General features: G+C 48.7%; 1 protein-coding gene across 1 annotated transcript in view; it reads right to left on the minus strand.

Annotated features, from left to right (window-relative positions):
* Positions 1–25053, minus strand: part of Ptprn2 (protein tyrosine phosphatase receptor type N2) — a 680302-nt gene that overhangs the window by 611174 nt on the left and 44075 nt on the right. The window contains exon 2 of the mRNA XM_027417041.2: positions 894–944. Coding sequence (XP_027272842.1) covers positions 894–944 — 51 coding nt within the window. The remainder of the gene's footprint in view (positions 1–893; positions 945–25053) is intronic.

Below are 25053 nucleotides of genomic sequence, written 5' to 3' on the forward strand. Positions count from 1 at the left end.
AAACACTTAGTTTAGTGTTTCAGCACAGACAAAACTTGGCTCCTGCACTCAAGGAAGGGCTCTCCCTGGACCTGTCCCTAAGGCTGGTGCCTTCTCTTCGAATCAAGCAGCCTGTCGGCACGTGTGGCTCTGCAGGGCCACAGGAGGGTACCTGTGCCAGCTCAGAATTAGCACCAGCAGGACGCTTCTCCTCCCCACTTACAAGCTAAAGGGGGAGACAGGCAGTAAGCTAAGAAGAAAGACACTGTGTGCCTCACCAGCCTGCCTTGGGTTCCTGAGGACCACTGCATACCCAGCCTCACTCTGACACACAACGGTGACCATCCAGCATTACATCCACCCCTCCTCTAGTTCAAACAGCGACCTTCCCACTAGTCACCCACCTAACAAGACACAAAGCTGTTTTCTTCTTCTGAGAAGTCCTTGGCCAACCCCCCCCCCCACACACACACACACACACACACTCCTTGACAGCCCAACCCTTCCAGGAGCTGGTTCTAGGAAGGATTTCCTATGAGATCATCTGGAAGACATGAACACAGAAGATGTGTAGGCATCACCACAGGCTGGGTGTCGGGGGGCAGCTAGAGCTAGCGCTGAGGAATGCTCATGCTAGATCATGTTCAACTCTCCTCCATACACCAGGGTCCATCATCAACCATGCTCCTGCCTCCTGCTGCAGAGAACAGTCCTAAACCGGGGGACTGTGCCTGACGGCTCTGAGACACACTCTGTGTGTGAGAACCCTATCCATCCACGGCATCCAAAGACAAACAGCACCGCTGCCCTCTTCAGAACACACAGCCCCCGGGCCTGGAGGCCACCCTCCTACTCCACAGCAGAAGAAACAGAGCCAGAGCTTCGGCAGTGCCCTGTGCAGGGTCCACACTCACCGTTCACACAGGCCTCCGACGATCCACACAGGCCATCCTCAAACAAGCAGCCTAGACAAGAGAGACGGAAGAGGAGTCAGTGTCAGAGAAACAGAGGACCCCTGAGGCTTTCAGACACCCCCATGCAGGCCTTCATGGAGACCCCCTTCTTCATGACAGTGCTGGATTGTTCTGAAGACATTAGAGCAGTCCCCAGCATCATCTGGCCAAGCTCTTCAGCAGGAGGACGCCTGGCATGTCCTGTGCCCTCAAGACCACATCAGAGAGAGCCCACATCCTTGGCGTGGTCATCTATGCAGATGCGCCCCGCCCCTAGCCTCACAGCATTGCCCGGCTACCCACCCAAGGAAGTCCCAGGGGCTTGAGGCTGAGCTCACAGTCAGCAGCAATGGACCAGACCTCTGGGCCTAATACAGCTGTGTGCACGGGGAGGGACGATGGCACGTGCCGGTATGGTTCTAGGGAGACTGGCTGTTGCTACAGGGAGGCCCCTGCAATGTCAGTGACTACCATGGACAATGACAAACGAGGAAAGGACAGGTAGGTGAAGGGCAATGGGTGGGGGAGCACGAAAAGTAGCAGAAGAAGGGTGGAAGCGTTCAGAAGGGACCTCCACCCAAAGAGAACACATGGAGGTGACTAGCCTCTCCCTGTAGCTGAGAGGGACCTTGACAGCCCCTTGTGAAACAGGGAAGTGAGTCAATGGCAAAGGCACTCCCCCAGTAGGGAGTAGGCAGCTGGGTGCAACCTGCGCAGTGTTGTCAAGTCACCCTGAGCATAGAGAAGAGGTGGGGTCATCTGGTCTGATGACCCCATCTAGGCAGGGTCAGGGGTGGGGCCAGCGCTATACAATGCTATATTCACACCCGTATCTCTGCAGTGCTGGGAGCCCGCAAGAGTGGAGTCTGCTCTGAGAATACAGGTCTTCCAATGACCAAGCCTAATGCCTTCATGACTGTTTCTCCAATGGTCAAACTCCAAGACATCTACCAAGACCCACTCAAAAGTCCCCCATGGCGTCATCCTCCACACGGCCAGGCCAGTGAGTTCTGTCCAGACACCACATGGGACCTGCCACAGTGTGCAATGAGGGTCAGCTCAAGAATTCATCACCCTCTCAGGAGTGAGGATTTTGGGGTCTTCTTTACATCTACTGCCCATTCTTCTGTGTCTGCCCTTGTGTCTAAGTCAGTGAGAGAGTACAAGGCAACTGACAAACTGAGAGAAAACTATTAAAAAATACTTTAAAAAATAACTGAGCCATTAACTCACAAGAGTTGGTACAAATAGTTATATCTGCGGCAACCAATGGCGGTGAGCAGGCACAGTAGAGCAGGACAAGAAACCAGGCTCTCTCCACATGAAGGAGACACGGCTCTGGAAGTCACATGAGCCAGTGGCCACCGTTCATCCTTATTGACATGCCAGAGGAGAGAGCCACGGCTGGCAGGGTCCTTGGCTTAGGCATTTTAATGGATGCCTTTTGGTTTACTGGGTCCATTTTTCAGTTTTGCACTGCTGAGCCTCTTTCAGGCTTTCTGCTGGGTGCTCTCAGAGCAATCTGTGCCATTTTTGGCCTCGCCCATGGGAAATACATTTTATGGGACCTTTCGGTGACTGCCAGCGAGTCGGTAAATGAGCAGAGTTCCTCTGCCTCCCAGTGGGAACTTTCTTTCACCTGGGAATGTCCCTCATCTTCTGCTCTATTCTGACCGTGTTTCTTCTTGGTTGGCAGTGTCTGCTTGACACGCTCTGAGAGTTTTTTTGTTTGTTTGTTTGTTTTCATTTTTCCACACAAATGAGGTTTGAGGTTTTTGGTTCAAGAGCCAGCAGGGAAGGACAGCGCTGGCCCTGGGAAGGATGAAGAGCAGGATGCTAACTGTCCCCAGCCCTGCACTGTGTTTGCTTTCTGGGGGAACATTTCTGTGTTGACTGTGATGAGCCAGGTCAGGTATGGGTCCTGCCAACCATATGCTTGGCTGTGGTGACTCCAAACTCCTTGGATTGTACTTTGTGTTGCTTTTTTTTGGAGAAAGCATTAAGTATATTATCTTAAAAATATCTAGGGATCTTTCGGGTTTTGTACCTTAGCACTGTCCATAGACTGGTGCATTTGTTTTCCAGACCTACGGTGGTCTTTTTGGAAGTTGTACTGTTTGGACTCCGGTGTCCTATTGGTTTCACACATCTTACTGCCTCACTCATGGAGAAAAACTTCTTCCAGCAGTTGAGAATGCGCTTACGGGGGCCACCATCTTGGCCATGTGGTCTGACCTGGGAGCTGCCATCCTGACCACGTGACCTAGCTTAGGCCTGCCCACTCAGTTCAGTGACTTGCACAGGCAAGCACTGCCGCCAGACATCTTGCTTTTTATTTTTTGTCTCTGATTTCTTCTTTCCCTTGTTGGGTGCATCTCCCACAGGTCAGGTCTAACACCCTGCTCCGGGAGCAGTGTGTTTTGTTTCAGACTGCTGGGTCCTCCTTGGTATCGGGGTTGCTGAGCTCCCCATCAGACTCCTGTGTCTTTCAGGCATGACCCTGGCACCACTTCCGGGCTGACGAGCTTCCAGAGAGTGGATTTTGCCATTTTTGTTTGCCTCACCCGTGGGAAATGTTTACAGAACCTTTCTGGTTGCAGCCAACAGGCTGATAAACAGACAAATAAGCGGCTTAGGGTCACTGCCATCTTGGCCAAGTGACCTACCTGTAGGCACGCCCTCTCCAATGGCCTGTGCCAGCAAACCTGGCTGCCAGATCTTTTTGCTTTTTTTTTTCTTTTTTTGTCTGTGATTTCTTCTTTCATTGGCCTTGTTGCTTATGGATCGTTTATGGAATACTGTGTCTTTCCAGGGCCCTCTGTTTAAGTCTACTCTGTCCCTTTAAATCTCCTGTCTATTTACTACAATATACTGTGAGCAGTAAAATTAAGGCCATGTCTGTCAGTTTTGGGGCTGCTCCCATCTGACCACCGATGTTCCCCTCTCTGACGTCCAACAGAAAAGAACTATGGGAGGCTTGAGTCATCCTGATGCCTCTCTCCTCCCAGTGTACGAAGGTGCAAGGGCACCTCAAGCTAGAAGACTGTCTGGGGTAGTTGTGTGCCACTGCTCCACACCCTGGCCATGGCATGGACACACAGCACTGTCCACACCCTGGCCGTGGATATGCAACTCTGGTGAGCACCATCACAGCCCTCATCAAGTACCTCCAGGAAGATCTAGACAAAGGCAGGTTTGCAGGCACAAGTGCAGACACACGGCTCCATTAAGGGCTTGCTCACAGAGTTTTGTGTTTGTCACGTGAGATGGCAGATGCCAGAACTCTCTAGAAAAAGCATAGGCTTCCTGTGTCTTGCCTGAATCACACCAGACAATTAGAACTGACGGAACAAAATGTGCACCACGTGTTCCTGTAAGCTCCAGATACAGCAAGACAGGCTGGCTCCAGCATCTGCCCAGCTCATTGAAGGAGCCTGATGAGTTTGTGCCTCACTCGGCAAGAGTTCATGTGAGGCATTCCCAGAGGTGCTGAGGGTGCTTATCTCAAGCCACAGTGTGCTAATTACCTGCTAATTTATGTGCGTTGTTACATGCTCAAAAATCAATGAAAATATATTTCATTGTAAATGTCAGACACCTCATAACACTGATTGTTATGTAAGTCACCCAGAGGAAAGGAGTGTCACAGCAGGGGTCCCGCCCTGGAGCATAAGACTCCTGGGTGCTCCACCCAGCCCTGTCCAGGCACACTGTGGCCAGAGGCAGACCCTCAGATAAACACAGCTCACCAGCCAGCAGCTCACAAATGATCTACACCTAAAGCCAAACATCAGCCTAGGGCAAGCGGCTGATCCACAGAGAACACCCACACCAGCCATCTTCATGATAAGGTAGCCTGAATTTGAAACTGCAGTTCCTTCGGTTAGGATGTAGCTAAATGGTGGTGCTTTGGAGGGTGGGAGGAGCAGCTAGCATCAGGCCCTGGATCCGATCCCCGGCACTGAAAAAGACAAAAACAAAAACAAAAAAACCACCTGCAGTTCCCTAGCATTAACTGTTGTCCACTCTTCCATGAAGCATGTGACATTTCAAACATTCTCAATGGCTCCTTCGGCTGACCAGCCCAGAGCAGGGCAGGTAGCTCGGAGAATTCTTCCTATTTGTTATGTCCACCAAGCTCCACACCTCAGCACACACTGAATACATGTGCACACATACATGCACACACTCATGGATGCATGCATGTGGGTATACTCCTGTACATATGGGGCACAGCCACAGGTGCTTTCACATACGTGTGTACACATGCACACTTAAGTGAGTAATGAATGCATGCACGGACACAAACACGTGGACATCCGCATAAACATGTATGTGTTCACACGCCTACATGTATATCCCCCTGCATGTACACACACATACATGCCTGCTCATACATATATGGAGATACGATTATGTCTACACACAGATACACATGTACGTACACATTTTACTCAGATGCACACCTATGTGCATACACACATGTACACAAACATACACACATACATGTACATACCATCCATCCATGTATATATATATTCATGCATGTACACACACACACACACACACACACACACACACACACATATATATATATGCACATGCACATATATGCATGCTGACCTTTTTAGCTTTAACTCTAATACCTTTGTTTTCTCAGAACACAAAACCATCCTTAGTCATCTTTCTGGTACCTTTTATCGTTGTTTTCAAAGGGGAAATTGGCCTATTTCTTCTGGACCAGTGGAGCTCTCCATCCTAACTCTTTTGAGTGTTTGGGTTTTTTTGCTTTTTTTTTTTTTTTCTGAGACAGGGTTTCTCTGTGTAACTTTCCAGGCTGGCCTGGAACTCACAGAGATCAGCCTTCCTCTGCCTCCCAAGTGCTGGGATCAAAGGCGTGTGCCACCACCGCCCAGCTCCATCCTAACTTCGAAGAGATACTTATAAAAGGGTTGTACTGCAAATAAAAAGTCATGACCTCTCTGGTTGACAGGATGCCTGGCCCTGTACCTGTGCAGCCCTCATCCATGTGGTCCACCTGAGTAGCACTTTCCAGGGCAGCATTCACCTGCCAAGCTCCTTCCCCATTCTAGGCCTCATGCCCTTGGTAGAGGGAAGATTCAGGGACCTTCCCTCCTGTGGAAAGGGGGCTGAGTTAACTGATGTGGGATGTCCTTCTGTACGAGGCCAATGTGTGCTGCTTTTATTGGTTGGTAAATAAAGCTGACTTGGCCAATGGCCAGGCAGAATTGAGCTAGGTGGGAAATCCGAACAGAGGTATGGAGAGGAAGAAGGCTGAGTCAGGGAGACACCATGTAGCCACCGGAGAAGCAAGGTGTGCGGTGACAAGCTACGAGCTACATGGTAAAATATAAACTGAAATTGAAGGGACCAGCTCCCCATTTCGGCAGCCATAACAGCCTAACACATGCTTGCCTGACCTTGCCTTGGTCACTAGGAGGTCAAATGCCTGCCTCATGGCAAGGAACCAATCAGAAGTTAGCTGGTGGTGCTATGCTTTACGGTTCTGGGTGTGCTTTATGGACAAGCGCACAGCAATGACTCGCAGAGCATAGCAACCACCCTGGGAGGGCCTATGGGCCATAACAACCAGTTGACCAATCAACACAGGGCAAGCCCTCCAAGCCTGGAGGCACACCAATCCTGAGCTTGTGCGTACCCCTAGACACTCCCCTTATGCTTCCCTATAAGATCTTGATTCTGTGGCTTCTCGGCATCTTTTCCGCAGACATCTGCCATGGTGGGTGGACGAAAGGCCTGAGCTAACATGGAGTTAGCTGGTTAAACAACTGCAACAATAAAGCCTCATGCTGTTTGCATCAAGTTTTTGCCTCCACCTGGTGATTGGGGTCGTCTCAGTCCTGGGCTGAAATCCTGGGGGCCTGAGCCTCCAGGGGTCTTTCAATAGAAATGGGTTAATTTAGCTGTGAGAGCTAGTCAGTAACGTGCCTGAGCCATTGGCCAGGCAGTTATAATTAATATTAAGCCTTAGAGAGATTATTTGGGAACTGGTGGGCAGAAGGAAAAGCTCCATTTACAATTAACTACCTTCCTGCTCTCTGGGATTCATGGAAACCCACAATCATTAAGGACATGATGGATATTCTTTGACCTAAGAGCATTAAAAACATATCAGTGTAAAACCGAATTCTCTCAGCAAGATAATAAAATATTTTCCTGCTCAGACATGTCGTCATGTGAGCAGAATGGACGGTTCTGGGTCTCCTACGTAGCAGCTGGGGATTCTTAGAGTCCGAGAGTGCTCTTAACAAATTTTCATAACTGGGAGCTGATAATTCTTTGAAATAATTTTTAGTTTGTGGCCAAATAAAACTTAACACACCCCATCTGGTGTGTGGATCGTGTAGCGTGAGTTAATAATGAGTGTATTACTGTTTTCCCGGTGGTATCTACGCACACATAACAAAGTACTTTCTTATGCATCCATTTTGGCACCAGTGTTCCCTCTTCTGAGCTCTCCATGGCAACTCCCTCCTCCCTCTCTGTAGCTTGGGTCCTTTCTGAGCTGCCCCTCGCCTGACAGGAGCAACATGGGCCGGGGAGACTGTTGGGGTGTTCCAGAGTCCATCAGCAGACAGGCAGGTGGTGAGGTTAAACCTGTCTCTCGGCCATTTTACTGAGCCTATCCTCAACCCACACAGTGTGAAGCACTGCCCAGAGCTGATTCTGAAGACACATAAAAGAAAGGACGGGAAAATCCACCCAGGGGATAGAGCCCATTGGCTTTGACTCAAGGACCCCACGATAGGGGTCCATCCCTGTGTTTTTGTTCGTTTGTCCGGTTCTTTGGTGTTTGATATCAATCTGGAGTGAGTGTGGGAGTGTTTATTCCCGTTAACGTGGACTCCACCACCTTTTCTAAGATGTTTTCCTGGATCCCAGGCATCTGAACACAAGCCATCTACCAGCTATGATAGCATGCACCTCACAGAGAAAGGTCTGAACTGTGCCTTGAGCTGTTCAGAAAGGCAGCCCACCATGAACAGGCCTGTCCCACAGAAGCCTGCATTTCAAGCTATCCTGTAACTACATAGTTGGGTCCTGGGCTGCAGGGCTCCTCTCAATGGACACCTCTGCGATGAACCCAGCAACCACCAATCACTGTGAGTGTCCACAGTTGGTTCATAAATCCTTTTGTCGCTCCACTGGCTTCCTGCATAAATGGACATCATCTGCTTTGGTCCCTTCTGTAATCTCATTCTCTCCTAAACCCATGTCAATCCTTCCCAACTTCTCCAGAACCAAGCACACCTGCCTGCTCACATATGGGCCTCAGTGCTATGTGCTCTGGGCAGAGAACTGCTCGTGGATGAGGACGTTCTTGTCCTCTGGCGGTCATGGCCTGGGTGATGGGGGAAGTACTTCTGTGTATGTTTATCTTATTGATTGTTAAATAAAATACTCTTTGGCCAATGAGACAGCAAGTTAGACGGAACTAGGAGTCAAAGAGGATTCTGGGAGATGTAGTAGAGAAGTGGTGATCCAGGCAGGAAGTGACATAGCAAGGAGACTCATATTTGAGCAAGGAGAAACAGGAAGGCCCCTCTTTTCCCCTCCTCTCTTGCTCCAGCGGCACGATGTGATCCACAGCAAGGAGGGAGGCCAACAAGGCGTCCGATAAGGTAAGTCTTATAACATATATAGATTTATGATAGTTAAGACTGAGCTAACAGATGAGAATCCTAGTCATTGGCCAAGCAGCTTTGTACCTAATACAAGTTTCTGTGTATTCATTTGGGCCCTAACTCGGGCGGGCGGCTGGCGAAAAGCTCACACGTGGCGATGGGGCTCAGCGGCTTTTGGCAGAAAGATTTATCGTAACACCTGGGGATTTGGTACATGGAGTAAATGGGTGATCTGACACGTGAAGAAGTCCCCTCTCAGGTATCAAAGAGGCTCTGTGACAGGCAGGCACCGCCCCTGGTCCTGTAACTTCAGCAATGGTCTTTCATTCTCTCCAACACCCCTTTGCTGTTAGATGGGCATGGAAAAGGCAGGTCTAGTTAAAGGCCGTCAGAAACTTAGTGGTCCTCCCATCAGCCAGGTCCCAGCACCTCCCCCAGGGCAGCGCAGCTCACAAGAGTACAGGGAGACATGTCTTCCTGTACTGGGCCCCAGAGCCCTAGGATGTTTGTTAGCCCTGGGGCTGCAGCAGGAACCCTGGCTGGAGGAACAGGTTCAGTCACGCCTCTTCCATTTCAGCCATGAGTCTTGCATTGGAGGGAACAGCCCCTCCAAATTCCAAATTCCGTAAGCTAGGAGCTGATATGGTTTCACACTGACCCTGTCTAGCAAAAGAGGTAGGGAGGGAGCCTCTGTGAAACCAGCTGGAGGCCATAGCTACCGGTCTTATTCCTGACAGCCACACCGTGGTGGTTTGAATGAGAGTGGCATCGGCGGGCTCATGGGTTTGACTACTTGATCTCCAGTCTGTGGAACTGTTGGGAAGGATTAGGACGTGTGGCCTTGTTGGAGAAGGTGTGTCACTAGGGGTGGACTTTGAGGTTTTGAAAGCCTCCAGCTGTCCCAATGTGCGCTCTCTCTCTCTCTCTCTCTCTCTCTCTCTCTCTCTCTCTCTCTCTCTGCCTCCTGCTTATGATTCTCAGCTTCTCCCGACACCAGGACAGTCCAAGGACTCTAACTCCCTGAAACTTGTAAGCCCAGTTAAACACATTCTACATCTATCTAGGCCATGGTGTTTTATCGGAGAAATAGAAAAAGTAGCCAAGACACACGGGGATGCACAAGACATTCTGAATTGTGAGTTAAACATTCACAGAGGCCTGTGAAATCCATCTGATAAGAGCCTGCATTTGAAGGCATGAAACAACATGAAGAAACCTGTGCACCCTGATTCACCATCATGACATCTGCTAGCAAACGCTATTTCCTGGGGCTTAGCCCCGGGACCCCAGGGCTCCAGCCAGGGAGCTGCTGGGGACATTTCAGGCTGAGGATATAGCTCAGTTAGTTAGTAGAGTGCTTGTCTAGTGAATCCCTGGGTTCTATTCCCAGTACCACATCAAAGGGGACTGGGTGGTGGTACATGGCTGTAATCCAAGACCCTTGGAGTTGTCGGCAGGAGGATCGTAACTTCCTGGTCACCCTTGGCTACCTAAAGAGTCTCAGGCCAAATTGGGTCCCATGAAATCCCACAAAGAAAAGAAGAGGAGGAAGAAGAGAAGGAGGAGGAGGTGGAGGAGGAGGAGAAAGAGGAGGAGAGCATCTCCCTTGACAGGGGTAGCATCACTGATAATGCTGTGTCTGTCCTTGGTCTGTTAGGAAAGCCCATGCTCCTCCTTCTGCCCAGGCGAGGGGATGGGAGGCGTTATCATTCCTGGGCTATGTATGACAGTGCTGCTCGGTTTTCGTGGGGAACACACATGGACTAACAACCTGATGGACAATCTTCACGCAGGTAAAACAATGCAAATCTTCTCTCCCTCCATGTCCTTCACCTTTCAGAAGCCCTACCAACCCCTGCAGCGGTGATTCTGGTGACCTCAGTGATCTCTGCACTCAGAGATTACACTGTGCCTTGCTGAGCACTGACACCAAGCACAGTAAGTGGGACTGCTCTGTGTCACTCTAAAGCTAATAGTAACAACAACAACAACAACAATAATAATAATAATAATAATAATAATAACAACAACAATAACAGTAGCTGTGCTCAAGCCCTGGAAGCCCCCTACCAACACCTGCAGAAGACCCTTCAACACAGACAGAGCCAGCAGCAATTCTTGATGCCCATCAAGGCCACCCCTTTCCTCCTAGTAGAAAAGCTGAGGATTCCAGGGATGGTGCTAAGAAACCTCTCTCCTGGGAGCTTCAAAACACAGAAAGAAAAAAAAGTAGAGATTTGAAGATTATTCTTTTAAAATCACCTTACTCTAACATTCTGAGCCAAGAAGGGGGTGACCTGGGCTCCCCGTGACAGCCCTGCATCTCCTGTGAGAACCAGCACCCTCTGGCACCTTCTTGAAAGAAAATGAGCCCAGTCCTGATGCCCATAAGAGCTAAGAGCAGTGGCCCAGCCAAGCCTAGAGCAGAGACTGCTGCCCAGGTGTAACAGCTCCTCATCTCAGCGTCATCAGGATAGGATATTCACGGTGTCCTCAGAATCCCCACACCCTCACATCCTTTAGAAATGTTCCTATTAAAACAAGGATGTGTTAAGTCAGGCAGGACCTCCAGGCAGGGACGGAGGTGTATATGAATCATATCATAAGACCCCATTCTTGAAGGCAGATCCTGGAAAGGCGCAATTGAGTGCCCAGAAGCCCAGCTTCCCCTGGCATGGTGAGCTCAGACATCTTCAGGCTTGTGAGTCAGAACACTGGCTCTTTCCACCCAAGACTCAGACAAAAATCTGTGACTTCAATTTCAAAAGAGGAGGAGGACACTCCTTGCACCAGCCTGGTGGGTCCTCGGCCTGGTTGTTCCTTGGCCATGCTTGGCCATCACTACTGGACTGGCAGGGCTGAGAGGCCTGTGGGGATGGTGGTTACTCCCTACTGCACTTCTTTACATAAGGATCAGGCAGCCACTGAACATGGGAGGAAATTCCATTACCACAGCCCAGAACAGACAGCAGGTGATATTCGTGTCCACAAGGCTCCCTGTTCCCCCCACACACAGCCTGCATCTCCCCATTCCCTATTAGCTAAAGGGCCCTGGTGAGCAGCTGCAACTTTCCCTAGCACAGTCGAAGGAAGTGGCGCAACCCTACCCGCCACTGAGCCCAGCAGAGGCTGGTCTTGAATTCCAGCCTTCTCACCGCTAGCTCCAAGTACTCTGGTGACAGATGTGTGCCACACATGGAGCCCACATCCACATTTTTAAGTAGCCCAATAACAAATGATACACTGTGTTCAATCTGTACTAAATTAATTATGTAGGGGAAATCATAAATCAACTAACAGATTGATATGAAGGGTGATATCAGATTTCTTCCTGATAGGAGCCTCTCCTCAGGCCCCCTACCAGCCAATTTAAAAGAAGGTTCATATGCAAAAAGAAAGATGTAAAACTTGAAGAGTAACAAGATTCATATGAAAAAAAAAAAAGAAAGAAAGAGTGGCAAAGTCATCCAGGAACAACACAGACAACATGTCACTTAGTCTCTTCGACCTATTTAAGCAAGACATTATTGGAAATATTTTATAGTATCAAGTCAACAAAATCAATAAAATGCACAAAATCAGAAAAAAAATATAATTCGTTACCCCATTTCCCGGAGACCGCCTCCAGGTGGTGTATGGGTTTTATTCTCTTTTCTTTTCGTAAAGAAGCACACACAAGATTATAACCTACACTTTTGATTCTGACATAGTGAACATCCCTGACTTCTCAGCTGTGGAGCTACAGGGAAATGTCAGAATGCTCTCTGGCTTTACTTTCTCTTTCCAGTTAGGCGTCAGTGCTCACCTATAACCCCAGCTCAGGATGAGGATGAGGGGGAGGGATCATGACTTTGAGGCCTGCCTAGGCTATAAAGTGATTCCCAGATTACGGTAAAGCATGTATCAAGACTCTGCCTCAAAAAGAAACACTATAGAGATGGCTCAATAGTTAAGGACAGGACTTGCTGCTCTTCCAGATGACCCAAGTTCAGGTCCCAGTCCCTACTTGGCAGCTCAAAACTGTAATTCTAATTCCAAGGGATCTGGTGCCCTCTTCTGGGCTCTGTGGACACCAGGCACTCATGTGGTATACAGACATGTATCCAGGAAGAATGCCCATACACTTAAAATAACATTTAAAAAAGAAGCAAACCAAAACAATGCAACGGTAATGATTTGCCAGGAGCTGAAGGCTGCTTCTGCTGGAAACACCAACTCTTCACTGGGCTTAAGGGGTCTGCTGTGTGTCTTGGATGGAATGAGAAGGTATGCCATCTCCTCTGTCTACATGTGTGTCTCGGATGGAATGAGAAGGCATGGCATCTCCTCTGTCTACACGTGTGTCTTGGATGGAATGAGAAGGCATGGCATCTCCTCTGTCTACACGTGTGTCTTGGATGGAATGAGAAAGCATGGCATCTCCTCTGTCTACACGTGTGTCTTGGATGGAATGAGAAGGCATGGCATCTCCTCTGTCTACACGTGTGTCTTGGATGGAATGAGAAAGCATGGCATCTCCTCTGTCTACACGTGTGTCTTGGATCATGGCATCTCCTCTGTCTACACGTGTGTCTTGGATGGAATGAGAAGGCATGGCATCTCTGTCTACACGTGTGTCTTGGATGGAATGAGAAGGCATGGCATCTCCTCTGTCACGTGTGTCTTGGATGGAATGAGAAGGCATGGCATCTCTGTCTACACGTGTGTCTTGGATGGAATGAGAAGGCATGGCATCTCCTCTGTCACGTGTGTCTTGGATGGAATGAGAAGGCATGGCATCTTCTCTGTCTACACGTGTGTCTTCATGGCATCTCTGTCTACACATGTGTCTTGGATGGAATGAGAAGGCATGGCATCTCCTCTGTCTACATGTGTGTCTTGGATGGAATGAGAAGGCATGGCATCTCTGTCCACATGTGTGTCTTCAGCTGCTTGGGTCAGACCCCCCTCAGCTTTGCACTAGGCACATGTTTCACCCAGGGCTACAACACAGGGATAATTTGACCACCCCCTCTTTGTGGTGGTATGAATAAGAATGGTTCCCATTGGCTCATATATGCAAATGCTTAGTCACTAGGGATTGGCATTATTTGAAGGATTAGAAGGATTAGGAGGCGTGGCCTTCTTGGAGGAAGGTGTTACTGGTGGTGGGATTTGAGGTTTTACAAACCCATACCAAGCCCTCCCCCTCCCTCTCTCTCTCTCTCTCTCTCTCTCTCTCTCTCTCTCTCTCTCTCTCTCCCTCCCTCCCCCCCTCTCTCTCTTTCTCCTCCTGTCCCCCTCACCCTCACCCTGTGGATGAGAATGTAGCTCTCAGCTCCAGTGCCACCCATGCCGCCATGCTCCATGCCCCCCTCCTTGATGATAATGGATTAAACCTCTGAAACCATAAGCAAGGACCCAGTTAAACGTTTTCTTTATAAGAATTACCTTGCTCATGGTGTTTCTTCACAGGATAAAATAATGACTAGAACACCTCTCTTTCCCCTTCAAGGCAGAAGACATCTACCAGCCACCAAGGGAAGAAACACCAGGACATGGGTGGAGAAAAAAAGTGACGCCTGACTTCCTGGAAGTTCACAACCTATTCCCAGAAAAACACAAGAGTTCCTCCTCATGCTTTCCCGCCTCTGTGTCTATCTCCCTTCACTATCCTGTCTTGCATCTGCAGCTTTGCCCACTGCCCCATTATTTCCCCCAGCACATTGGCGGGTTCAGGATCTGGTCTTGGTGACAACGAATGTTAATCGCTCTCTAAACATTATTTCTCCACACAAAAATCATCTACTTTACAAATTCTCCCTTAAAAATTAGGCTGTAGTTGGTCATCTTGACTGTGAGTGTTCAGAGATATCTTTGATTTTTACCCCCTTAGGATAAACTTTCAATTCCATGGTGCTTACATTTAGAAAGATACACCCAAACTGCTCTACTGCCAATAGTGTGAGTAAGCCTTGACTTCCCAGATTCAAGGTTTGATATAAGCCAGAATATCCTTCCCTTCTCTCCTTATACAATTGCTGGGAGAATTCCAACAAAGAGTATATAAATCAAAATATTCCAGAAACTCAGAAGTCTGTGGAACTGCTGTTCAGCACATAGCATTCAGAGACAATTCCCCCCCGCCAAACCCCCATCACTGGGCATGAGTCTGAGCCATCATTAGTTAAAAAAAAATACAAATAGATGGAACTAAATGAGTCCATGAGGTGCTTCTGGGAGAATGAAGCTCCCACACAAGGTTGTATTTTAGCACCTCCTGACGCCCCTTAATGCCACACTCAGAGCTGCCGCAGGATGGATTCGCACTTTGCCATCTATGTGTGTGCAGAATTATCTCTGCAAACAAATCCTCGTGTGCTATTTCTCTAATATGACATCTTACTCTGCACAGTGGACACTCTGCATTTCTGAAGTCATCTATTTGGTACAAGATTAAAAAAAAAAAGACACAGAGCCTATTCATGGTCTTCCGAAGTTAATACTGGTAAAAGGAAAAGAGAAATAAAATCCTAAACTGAAATGCAAACACGTATTTGGAAAGTATGTATTCCTTCTACTACCTTTGCCCCAGCCTCTCTGCCAATGTCGCATGCCTTTCTGGCCCACTGATCCCCAGAGGAGGATGAGAGACACCCCCAGGTAAGGCCAGCCTAGAACAGCCTGGTCTCAGCCAATCTGGGTCAAAAAAAAAAAAAAAAAAAAGTCTCATGTGTTTGAATTGCATGTGCTCAATGCTCACATGTGTGGCTGCATGCACTCATGTTTGCATGTGAGTGGCTGCCGGAGGTTAACCTCTGGTGTCACTCCTCAGGTACTTTTCTCTGAGGTGGGGTCTGGAACTCACCAGGTAAGGAAGGTTGGCTGAACAGCAAGCCCCAATTATCATCTGTCTAGGCCTCTCCAGCCCTAGATCACAATCACACTCGACCACACCCACCTAGGGGATTGTGTTCTTTGCTTGGTTTTGTTGTTATTATTTTACTTGGATTCCGGGGATTGAACTTGGGTCCTTGTGCTGGCCTTTGTGCTTGCAAGGCAAGTGTTTCATTATCAACTGGGTTATATCTTCCCAACTCACAACCCAGGGTAGCAAGTGGTATCTTTTATGTCTGGGGCTGTTTGTTACTTACTCATCGGCGAGTAGGGGATTCCTATGCCAGCAGAAGGGCACTGTCAGCTGGGGAACATCACAGCGAGGGACTGAGGGACTGAGGACCCAACAGGGGACTTCCAATAAAAAGAGGGGGATTTGGGGGTGGACAGCTACAGTTAAAACAGGTGTGATATGAAGAAAAGCATATAGACAGGGCAAAGCCAACCAGGGATGGCCCCACTGCCACAGGTAGCAGGAGTCATAACCACAGCCACCGTAAAGGATTGCAGGGGTGTAGCTGACATTTCTACAGATTTCTAAACCAGGTCCATTTATCTGATAACCCGCATGCAGGACTGAGGAGAGTAGACCCTGAGCTAGAGTGAAGGATGAAGAAGAGTCAAGGACCTGGCCTTGGTGTGACCTGGACCAACCAAGACACTAGTGCTCCCTAGGTCTATGAGGGAGCCAGGTGCTGAGACAGGTCTGTGAGCACTCTGATGATGCTGCAGGAGCAGCCAGCTTGCTCTGTGAGGTCAGAGGGAGGCAGGAAGTGATGTCAAGCACGCAAGCATGGGCCGGTGGAACCTGATTGAAGATTGGCAGTGTCTTCACAGCGGTGGGACAGGATGCCAGAACTGGTAGGTTAGGATTCTAAAGAAAGCAAAGGAAGAGGAAGGAGCAAAGAGGAAAAGCTTCAGCTCCTTGCACAGGGTGCTACTACTGCAGGCTGCCCCTCAGTCGGCAGGCCTGACATGCCCTGGAGCCACCTCAGGCCAACCTGGGGCTCAGGGTCTGGTCCCATTTCTTCTATCTAGAAACCCAGTAGGAGGATGAAGCAGGGTAGCACGAAATCAGAGTTTAAAATCCCGACAGAAAGTGGGACCAGATCACAGGAAGGTGCCGACCACAACTCGCAAACTTCTCCTTTCTTCCTAGTCTCCATTACCCCATTCTCATCTTTCTCATCTGCCTCGTCGGTTCTGCTGACCGAACACTAAAGGAAAGGGTGGAATAATGTCCTAAACTACAGCAGCCCGGGTGGCCCACAGAGCACAGCCCCAGACCACATAGTAGAGAGCTGAGGGTGAGTCTGTGTTTGCACAGAAAAGAAAACCAGTGACCTGAAGCAATGAGAGCATCTTCAGCAGCATCTCCTCCACCAGAGATGCCGCCCAGGCCTCGAATGAATACTTTGTATCAAGGTCTAAGGAAAGCACTTCCGTATTTTGAGACAGAGTCTCATGCAGCCCAGGATGGCCCTGAATGCACTACATAGCTCAAGTTACCTTGAACACTGGGACTGGAGGTGTGCATTGCCACGCCCAGTTTATTCGGGGCTAAAAACCAATGCCAGGGTTTTGTACATGCTAAGCAAGCACTCTGCCAACCAAGCTCAACTACTTTTTTAAAGTTAGTTTTCTTTCTCTCTTATCAGTGCTGGAGATTTACCCAGGGCCTCATGCACGCTAGGCAAGCACTCGACCACCGAGCCACATCCCCGGCAGTTGGGGAGTATTTTTTTTTTCTTTTAGAGGATAAAGAGCATGACAAAAATAAATGACTGTATGAGGACATTCTCTCTGCAAGAAAAAGACAGGTAGTATGGTTCTCCATGTGGAAGAGATGGCATCTGTATATCGTAAATTAGTGGGGGTGGTGTGATGGAGGTGTTGGGGGGCCTTCATTTCCTGAAGCCTGAGAATGCTCACAAAGCTCATTTTGTTTCATGCTGTGATGAGGAAGGGGGAGGAGGAGGGAGAGAGGGAGGGGGAGGAGAGTCAGGGATAAAGGAAGGGGGAGGGGAGGGGTGAGGAGGCACCGCCCTCTGAGGGAGTGATCAGTATACACTCAGTGTTTCAGCTTGCCTCAGGGACACAGCTGTTCAGGGACACAGACACTACACTACACCTGCTAAGCCCTGTGCTCGGTGGATAGCGGCTGAACAAGAGAGTGAAGAAGTGAACTTTCTCAAACTCTCAGCCCATAAAGGCCTCGTGTGCCCAGAGTCTACTCCCCTGTTCTCTTGGTGTTCAGCTTGAGGCAGGCCCTCACTCTGCAGCTTCACCCGCCCCCCAAGATAGCCTTTTGGGTCCCCCCATCCCTGCTGTGCTGATATTATTATTCACGATTTATTAAAGCTTGCCTGAGGATTCAGAAAGCAAAGTCGGCCACAAGCCATAGATGCCAAGCACACACCTTTAATCCCAGCAGCCAGAAGCGAGGAGGTGATGGTGCACACCTTTAATCCTAGGAGTCAGGACTATGAGGCAGATGGATCTCTGTGAGTCCAAGGCCACCCAGATCTACACAAGAGTGAATTAGTCTAAAAGAGAATTATAGCTCACACCCATAATCCCAACATCAGGGAAGTATATAAGACAGAAGCAAGGTCTCAGAGAGGATTCGTTCTCCAGCCACACTGAGAAGAGGCAGCAGTTTGAGACTAGGTGAAGAGATGTGTGGATCAGCACTTTCAGCCTGAGCTAGAGATGGGAGTCAGTGGTTCACTGCTTTGCCTTTCTGATCTTCAGCTTGAACCTCAATATCCGTCTGTGGGTTCATTTATTTATTCGTGTTACACCTGTTTTCCACTTTAACTCCCCTGTCCCTAACCTGCATTACTCTTCATCACACTGCAAAGGTAAAACTACTCACTGCTGGAGGAGAAACAGTCACGTCTAAGAGAAGACAAAATGAAGAAACGAAGAAAGGAGAATGTTGACAATAGCACTGAGCAGCAGGTCAGCTCCTAATACAGACAGTGGGCAAGGACACAGTGGGACTATCGACAGGACGGTCAGAGACTAACCAAAGGGACACGCAACTCCTTCCCCAAAGCAGTCAGTGGTCCTGGTGAAAAGCAAGCGGTTGTCTTTGTGATTCCTCCACCGCCAGGTTCTTCCACCAACATGAGATGTGCAGTTTACTAAAAACTCCGCTCAGCTAATGAAGATGCACTTGCAACATGTGGGTGCAATTTAGAATGCATTGGTAGTCAAAGGGGGAAACGTTTGCTCAGGACCAAGGGCCAGCAGAACATGCACCCCTGCCCCTCCTCAGCACTAATGGCAGCACCATACCCTCTTCCCTCAGCTCTGCCTCAAGAGGCTTCTGTGTGCAGCAACGCCCTCAGCACTGGCTCTAGCAGAGAACGGCCACTTCAAATCCTGCCATTTCCCACGCCATTCCCGAGGCCCAAGAACGCAAGGAGGCTCACAGGTTTTACTCAGGAGGGTTTGACAGACGTTGCCCACTGAAATAGAAAGCTACTGTCTCGTCAGATTATGTGGAAGCTGGAGAAAATCCACAACGGGACCTTTGCTCTGTCTGGTTCTTAGTTAGCCAGCTTCTTGCCAATAAACAGCAGATACAATGTCTGTCTTGCCGAAGAAACGGGAAACTGTATGTCTGGTCCCAACAGCATACCATGGTCTCTTGGATAACCACAAGAACCAGCCAGAGGCCATCCTAACCCTGTGACCCCATTCAAACACCTTGTGTCCATGTGGGAAAGAAACGTGGCCAATGGACTCAAGGCACAGTTGTCATAGCCGAGGGGAGAAAAGCTGTGTTAGATGCACACTGTAAGTGGAAGAAAAATGTCGGTCTGAAAAATAGAAGAAAAGGCAAAATTATAGAGATATAAAAAGATGAGTGATGGCCACAGGATCAAAGAGAGAGAGAGGAAGACCTGGGGTGTAAAATATGAAGCAAGGCAGACAGTGGTGGTGATGCACACCTTTAATCCTAGCACTCAGGAGGCAGAGGCATGAGGAGCTCTGTAAGTTTGAGGCCAGCCTGGTCTACAAAGCCACACAGAGAAACCCTGTCTCAAAAAACCAACACAGAAAAAAAAAAGTGAAGCAAGAGAACTTTCGTGTGGTGAGACTGGCCTACACATAGTTGTGATCATATATTCTGGCAGTATGAGTTCGCCAAACCCACTGAGCCCCACAGTCCAGAAAAAAAAACGTATGTGAATTTAACGACAACAAAGAGGCACCAGGGGATCCCAGGTTGAAACCTATACTGTGGCAAAAGAGCCTAGCTGTATTACAGGTGTGTGAAACAGCCTCACTGAAGTGTTCAGCAGGGTGAACATGTGGTTATCCACATAACCGTGAAAATGAGTAGACCTGTAACATTAAAGCTAAGGGAAACTGCACACGAGCCCCTCCACTCGAGCTGATAGAGTGTGTCCTGAGGAGTTCAGACCAGAAGTGCTGACATTGCTCCTGAATACTGGGATTGAAAATTAAGCAAAGTGGGCGTCATTGGATGGTAGAAACCAGGATTCTTGCTGCGGGGAAGGGGGTAGATTGCTCCATATGTGCTCCACAGAGGGATAGAGCAGTGGTAGAAACACCAGGAGGAGCATGTGTCCAGATTAACACAGACACAGGTAGTTACAGACAGAACAATTTATGGCAGGACTGAACGCGAGCCATGCGTAGTTACTTGATCCTGTTTCTTCCTCACTTGGAGCTAAGGAAATGATCTGGAAAATATTTATGAAGAGAAAACATGAGAGGATGGATCTGCTCCATCTGTGTGGTTTAAAGGGGAGAAGTGACAGAAGACTGCCTCACCATTAGGTGTCCACAGTTGGCTTCTCCAAGAAAAACAGCCCCCTAGCTGGCTACACAGTCCCTGGCATTTGGTCTCACAGCCAGTTTGGATGTGCTTGAAGGTCTCTGGTGACCAAAGGAAAGAAAATTATCTTTAAATAGACAAACAAAAAAGAACCCATTGGGATGGGAATCTAGCTCAGGTGCTAGAGAGCTGGCCTAAGAGGTACCATATTCTGGGTTCAATCCCAGCCCTGTAGGCACACTGACCCATTCTTATAATCACTACTAAGGAGGTGTAGGGAGCAGGACCAGCCTGGAATAAGAGGGAGAGAGGGAGAGAGAAGGAAAGGGAGGAGAGGGGGAAGGAGGCTGTCCTAATTGTAAATCACACCATCAGGCACGCAAAAACAATCTTCAGGGTCAGCTCACATCTCCATCCCCTCATTAACCACTCACTCTGTGTCCCCATCAATCCCCCAGTCAGTCACTCACCCTGTGTCCTCATCCATCCCCAGTCAGTCACTCACCCTGTGTCCCCATCCATTCCCAGTCACTCACCCTGTGTCCCATCCATCCCCAGTCAGTCACTCACCCTGTGTCCTCATCCCATCCTCAGTCAGTCACTCACCCTGTGTTACCAGAGCCTATGGTGGGCTTGAGACCATGTTCTCCAGAACTTGATCCACCCTGGTTCTTTTCCTTCATCCCCAGCCACTCCCAATCTCTCTCTGCCGAGCTACCAACCTGGCCTTCATGTGCGTGCCACAGACACACTCACTGATGTCTCCAAATATTCACTGTTGCTCATCTCACACATTATGGGCCGCCTGCGTCATCTCCTTTTACTCTGGTGATCATGACTTCTACCCTATGCAACACCGGTTGATTACTAAATGTAGTCCTCGGGCTGAGCTACTGTACTTGGGTGGTACAGATAGCACAAGCCCTCGAGCAGCTTTGGGCGGCAAGGCAGCCTGCATAAACACTCAACGGAGGCGTAGTTCAGGTACACAGCATCTTGCATTAGAGCCGAGGCTTGTGGATGATCAAATCTTCATTTATTTCACATTAACTTCTACTTATCTGTCACCTTGAGCTTGTGTGATCTCTGTGGAGCCGAAAGAGTTCACTTAAAAGCCTTTTACATCCCATCTTGGCTTTGTCCCAGCACTCTAGTTCATTAAAATGACTTTGGATGTCTAGATTGTCATCTATCATGTTGGTTCTGCAGTATGGTTAACCTCGACAAGGCTGGACCAGTGTCACCTTGGACAGCCTTGGCTGCGAGGCAGCCTCTGTCCGCTACATAAAATAAACATTTCTTTAAATGGGTAGAGTAGCTGGTGATGCCTCCACTGTGTGTATGAAACGTGGGCTTGTGCTCAAAAAAACTGTTTTCCCTTTGAGCAGTCTAGAATGCCAGTACATACCAGGTACTTGCCTACATGGCTGGCTTTCTCAAAACACCGCTGGCCACTGGCCCAGTGAGCCTTCCAATGGACAAAACAGCATGATGTTCCTACAATCTGTTGCGTATCCCATATGACTGCTGGTAAATGGTTCCTGAAAACCTCAGCCTGGCCTCTGCCTACGTTATCACAAAAACGCCTTTCCCATCTGCTGACTTTGCTTCTGTAATAACTACAGACAGAACAACTTGGAAGCCCTGTGAGTTGCTCCAAATCACACACTCCTCCAAGTCACCAAGTCCAGGGCTGTCTCTGGATCCCCACACACCACTACACTCTAATTTTGAGGCCTCCATAATCTGCTGGTACTAAAACCCTGTCTTATAAAGGCTACCAGGGCAGAAGAAATATGCAAATTTGATCACATTGTCAGTGTGCTCCTGTTCACATCCAGACTTTTTTGGGGGGCAGACCTCAAAACCTCTGTTGATCCAGCTACATGCCACTCACTTTTTAGGTGCCTGGTAAAAAGCACGACTTCTTGACTAATAAGGTACTCCAGAAACACACTTCCTTGACTCCCTGAGCATTCCCACCACACAGTAATTAAACATCTAATTATTTCATCTTAGAAAGTAGTGTCCATCATAGTCCACAAGAAAAAAGGGCAGCCCACAGAATGGGAAAAGATCTTTACCAACCCCACATCTGACAGAGAGCTGATCTCCAAAATGTACAAAGAACTCAAGAAACTAGACATCAAAAGACCAAATAGCCTGATAAGAAAAAATGGATTACAGATCTCAAAAGAGAAATCTCAGCAGAGGAATCTCAAATGACTGAATGACACTTAAGAAACTGCTCAACATCCTTAGTCATTGGAGAAATGCAAATCAAAACAACTCTGAGATACCATCTTTCACCTGTCAGAATGGCAAAGATAAAAAAAAAAAAAAAACTCTGATGACAGCTTATACTGGAGAGGATGTGAAGTAAAGGGAACACTGCTGGTGGGAGTGCAAACTTGCACAGCCACTTTAGAAATCAGTATGGCAGTTCCTCAGAAAACTGGGAATCAGTCTACCTCAAGACCCAGAAATACCACTCTTGGGCATATACCCAAAGGATGCACACTCACACCACAAGGACATTTGCTCATCTATGTTCATAGCAGCATTAGTCATAATAGCCAGGACCTGGAAGCAACCTTGATGCCACTCAACCAAAGAATGGATAAGGAAAATGTGGTACATTTACACAATTGAGTACTACTCAGTGGTTAAAATACAATGGAATCTTGAAATTTTCAGCCAAATGGACAGAACTAGGAAAAGCCATCCTGAGTGAGGTGACCCAGACCTAGAAAGACAAATATAATGTGTATTTGCTCATAAGTGGATATTAGACATTAAGCAAAGGATAACCAGCCTACAGGCCCCAACCCCAGAGAAGCCAGGTAACCAAGAGAGACATACATGTTCTGCCTAAGAAGGGGAAAAGGACAAGATCTCCTGAGGAACTTGGGAGTGTGAGGGGCAGGTCAGAGGGTGGAAGGGGGGAAGAGAGGAGGGAAGGGGAGTGGGGGGGTAAATAGTGTCCATGAGGTCAGGGGAGTGGTTCATCCTATGTCTTGCTGTGGTGTCCACACCATAGTTAGAGCTTGACACGTCGCCCAGTTAAAATGGATAACAGAGGTTGTTTCCTGTGGGAGAAGGAACACGGACGTGCCGTAACTTGAAATCAGCTTTTATAATTTACTCCTTATTCAGTGACAAAATCTTTCCCGACAGGAAGGAGTTGGGAAGCGAAAGGAAGGAGGCAAATGCCTTGGGCTTCAGCCTCTTAGAGGCTACAATGGAGGGGAGTTCCTGGCCTCGGAGTCATAAACACAGCCCATCCACGTGTCCGTCCACCATCAGCGTCACTTTCTGCTGTGAAAGTGTGCGCTGCAGCCCACAGCTTGCTCTTTGCTGGTGGCTCCTCTGCTCCGATGGCATCCATGCAGCTCTACGGGTGCCCAAAGGCCTGGCCTGCCATGTGTGTACTACAGGGAGGAGTGGAAAAATGATGGGAAACAGGAGCCCTCTGTGACAAAGGCCCAGTGTTGCCACCCAGGTGCCTAGCAGAGCAGACATTAAGAAAGCGATGGTCAAGCTTGACCAAAACTTTCCCCAGAGGCTAAAACGGTTAAGACTTCATCTTTAAAGGAGGGTGGGTTAATGGGGAACTTGCATGAGACTGAACTAGACTCCCTTAATACAGGTGACAATGTCGTGGCTGGGACAATATATGAGGCCACTAGCCGTGGGTCCAAGATCTAACTCTAATGCACTAACTGGCTTAGGGGAGCCCATTCTGTATTGGGAGATACCTTGCCCAGGGGTGTGGGGGAGTGGAGAGGGGCCTTAGTCCTGCCTCAATGAGATGATGGGACAGACTTAATAGACTTCCTAGGGGAGGCCTCACCCTCTCCGAGGAGCAGATGGGGACGTGGAGGAAAGTGGGCGGAGAGGAGGGAAGTGGACCTGGGATTGGAATGTAAAAAAATAAAAAATAAAAAACAGAAAAATCTAAAATAAAGAAGGAGAAGGAGGATTAAGATGAACACAGGTGTAGACATGAAACTGCTGTTAGCAGACAGATGAATCAGAAGAATGAACGCACTGCCCTGGGGAGGTGGCATCGGTGCCTGGAGAAGCACCAAACATGAGGCAAGGACAATGTCTTCCTCCAACTCCTTGCAGAGCCTGGAACTCATTATGATCTCATTCAGCAGCAGGAGGGATATTCATGGTCCTTGGGGCAGCGGTGAAGGAATTCCAATTCCGAGTTCCCAGACACTGCAGAGGGCAAGTGGGAAGGGATTGAGGGGAGAGCAGGCCAGGCAAGGGGCACAGGGTCTTCCCTGTTCCCAGGCACTCTCTGAGATAAGAACACTTTCCTATCTCGGAGCTGCTTTCACTTTCAACAGGAAGAGGAGAAACTCATTCAAGGACGTCTCCTAGCGCTGATGCCACCGCTCTGCCAGCCAGCATGTGTGCCCTCACTTTACGAATCTGGACTAACTTCAGCTCTTGCAGCTGAGTTCTGTCAGCTATGGCAGCCGGATGGCTTTTCCATGCTGAGAACAGAATTAGTCTATAAATAAGTAAAGGGGTGCTAGAGGCGTATCTCTTGGTGGCCCATGGTTGCAGAGGAAGAGTCATGAGGACCTGGAAGCATTACAGGGCTGCTGGAGTCTACAAGGATGCTAGGGTCCACAAGGGTGTTGGTACCCATAAGGGTGCTGGAAGCTCAAGAGAGTGCTGGGGGCCCAAGAGGGTGCTGGAGGCACAGGAAAATGCTAAAAGGCTCAGGAGGCTGCTGGGCACTAAG

The sequence above is a fragment of the Cricetulus griseus genome, chromosome 5 (genome assembly GCF_003668045.3).
Source record: "Cricetulus griseus strain 17A/GY chromosome 5, alternate assembly CriGri-PICRH-1.0, whole genome shotgun sequence".
Lineage (NCBI taxonomy): Eukaryota > Metazoa > Chordata > Mammalia > Rodentia > Cricetidae > Cricetulus > Cricetulus griseus.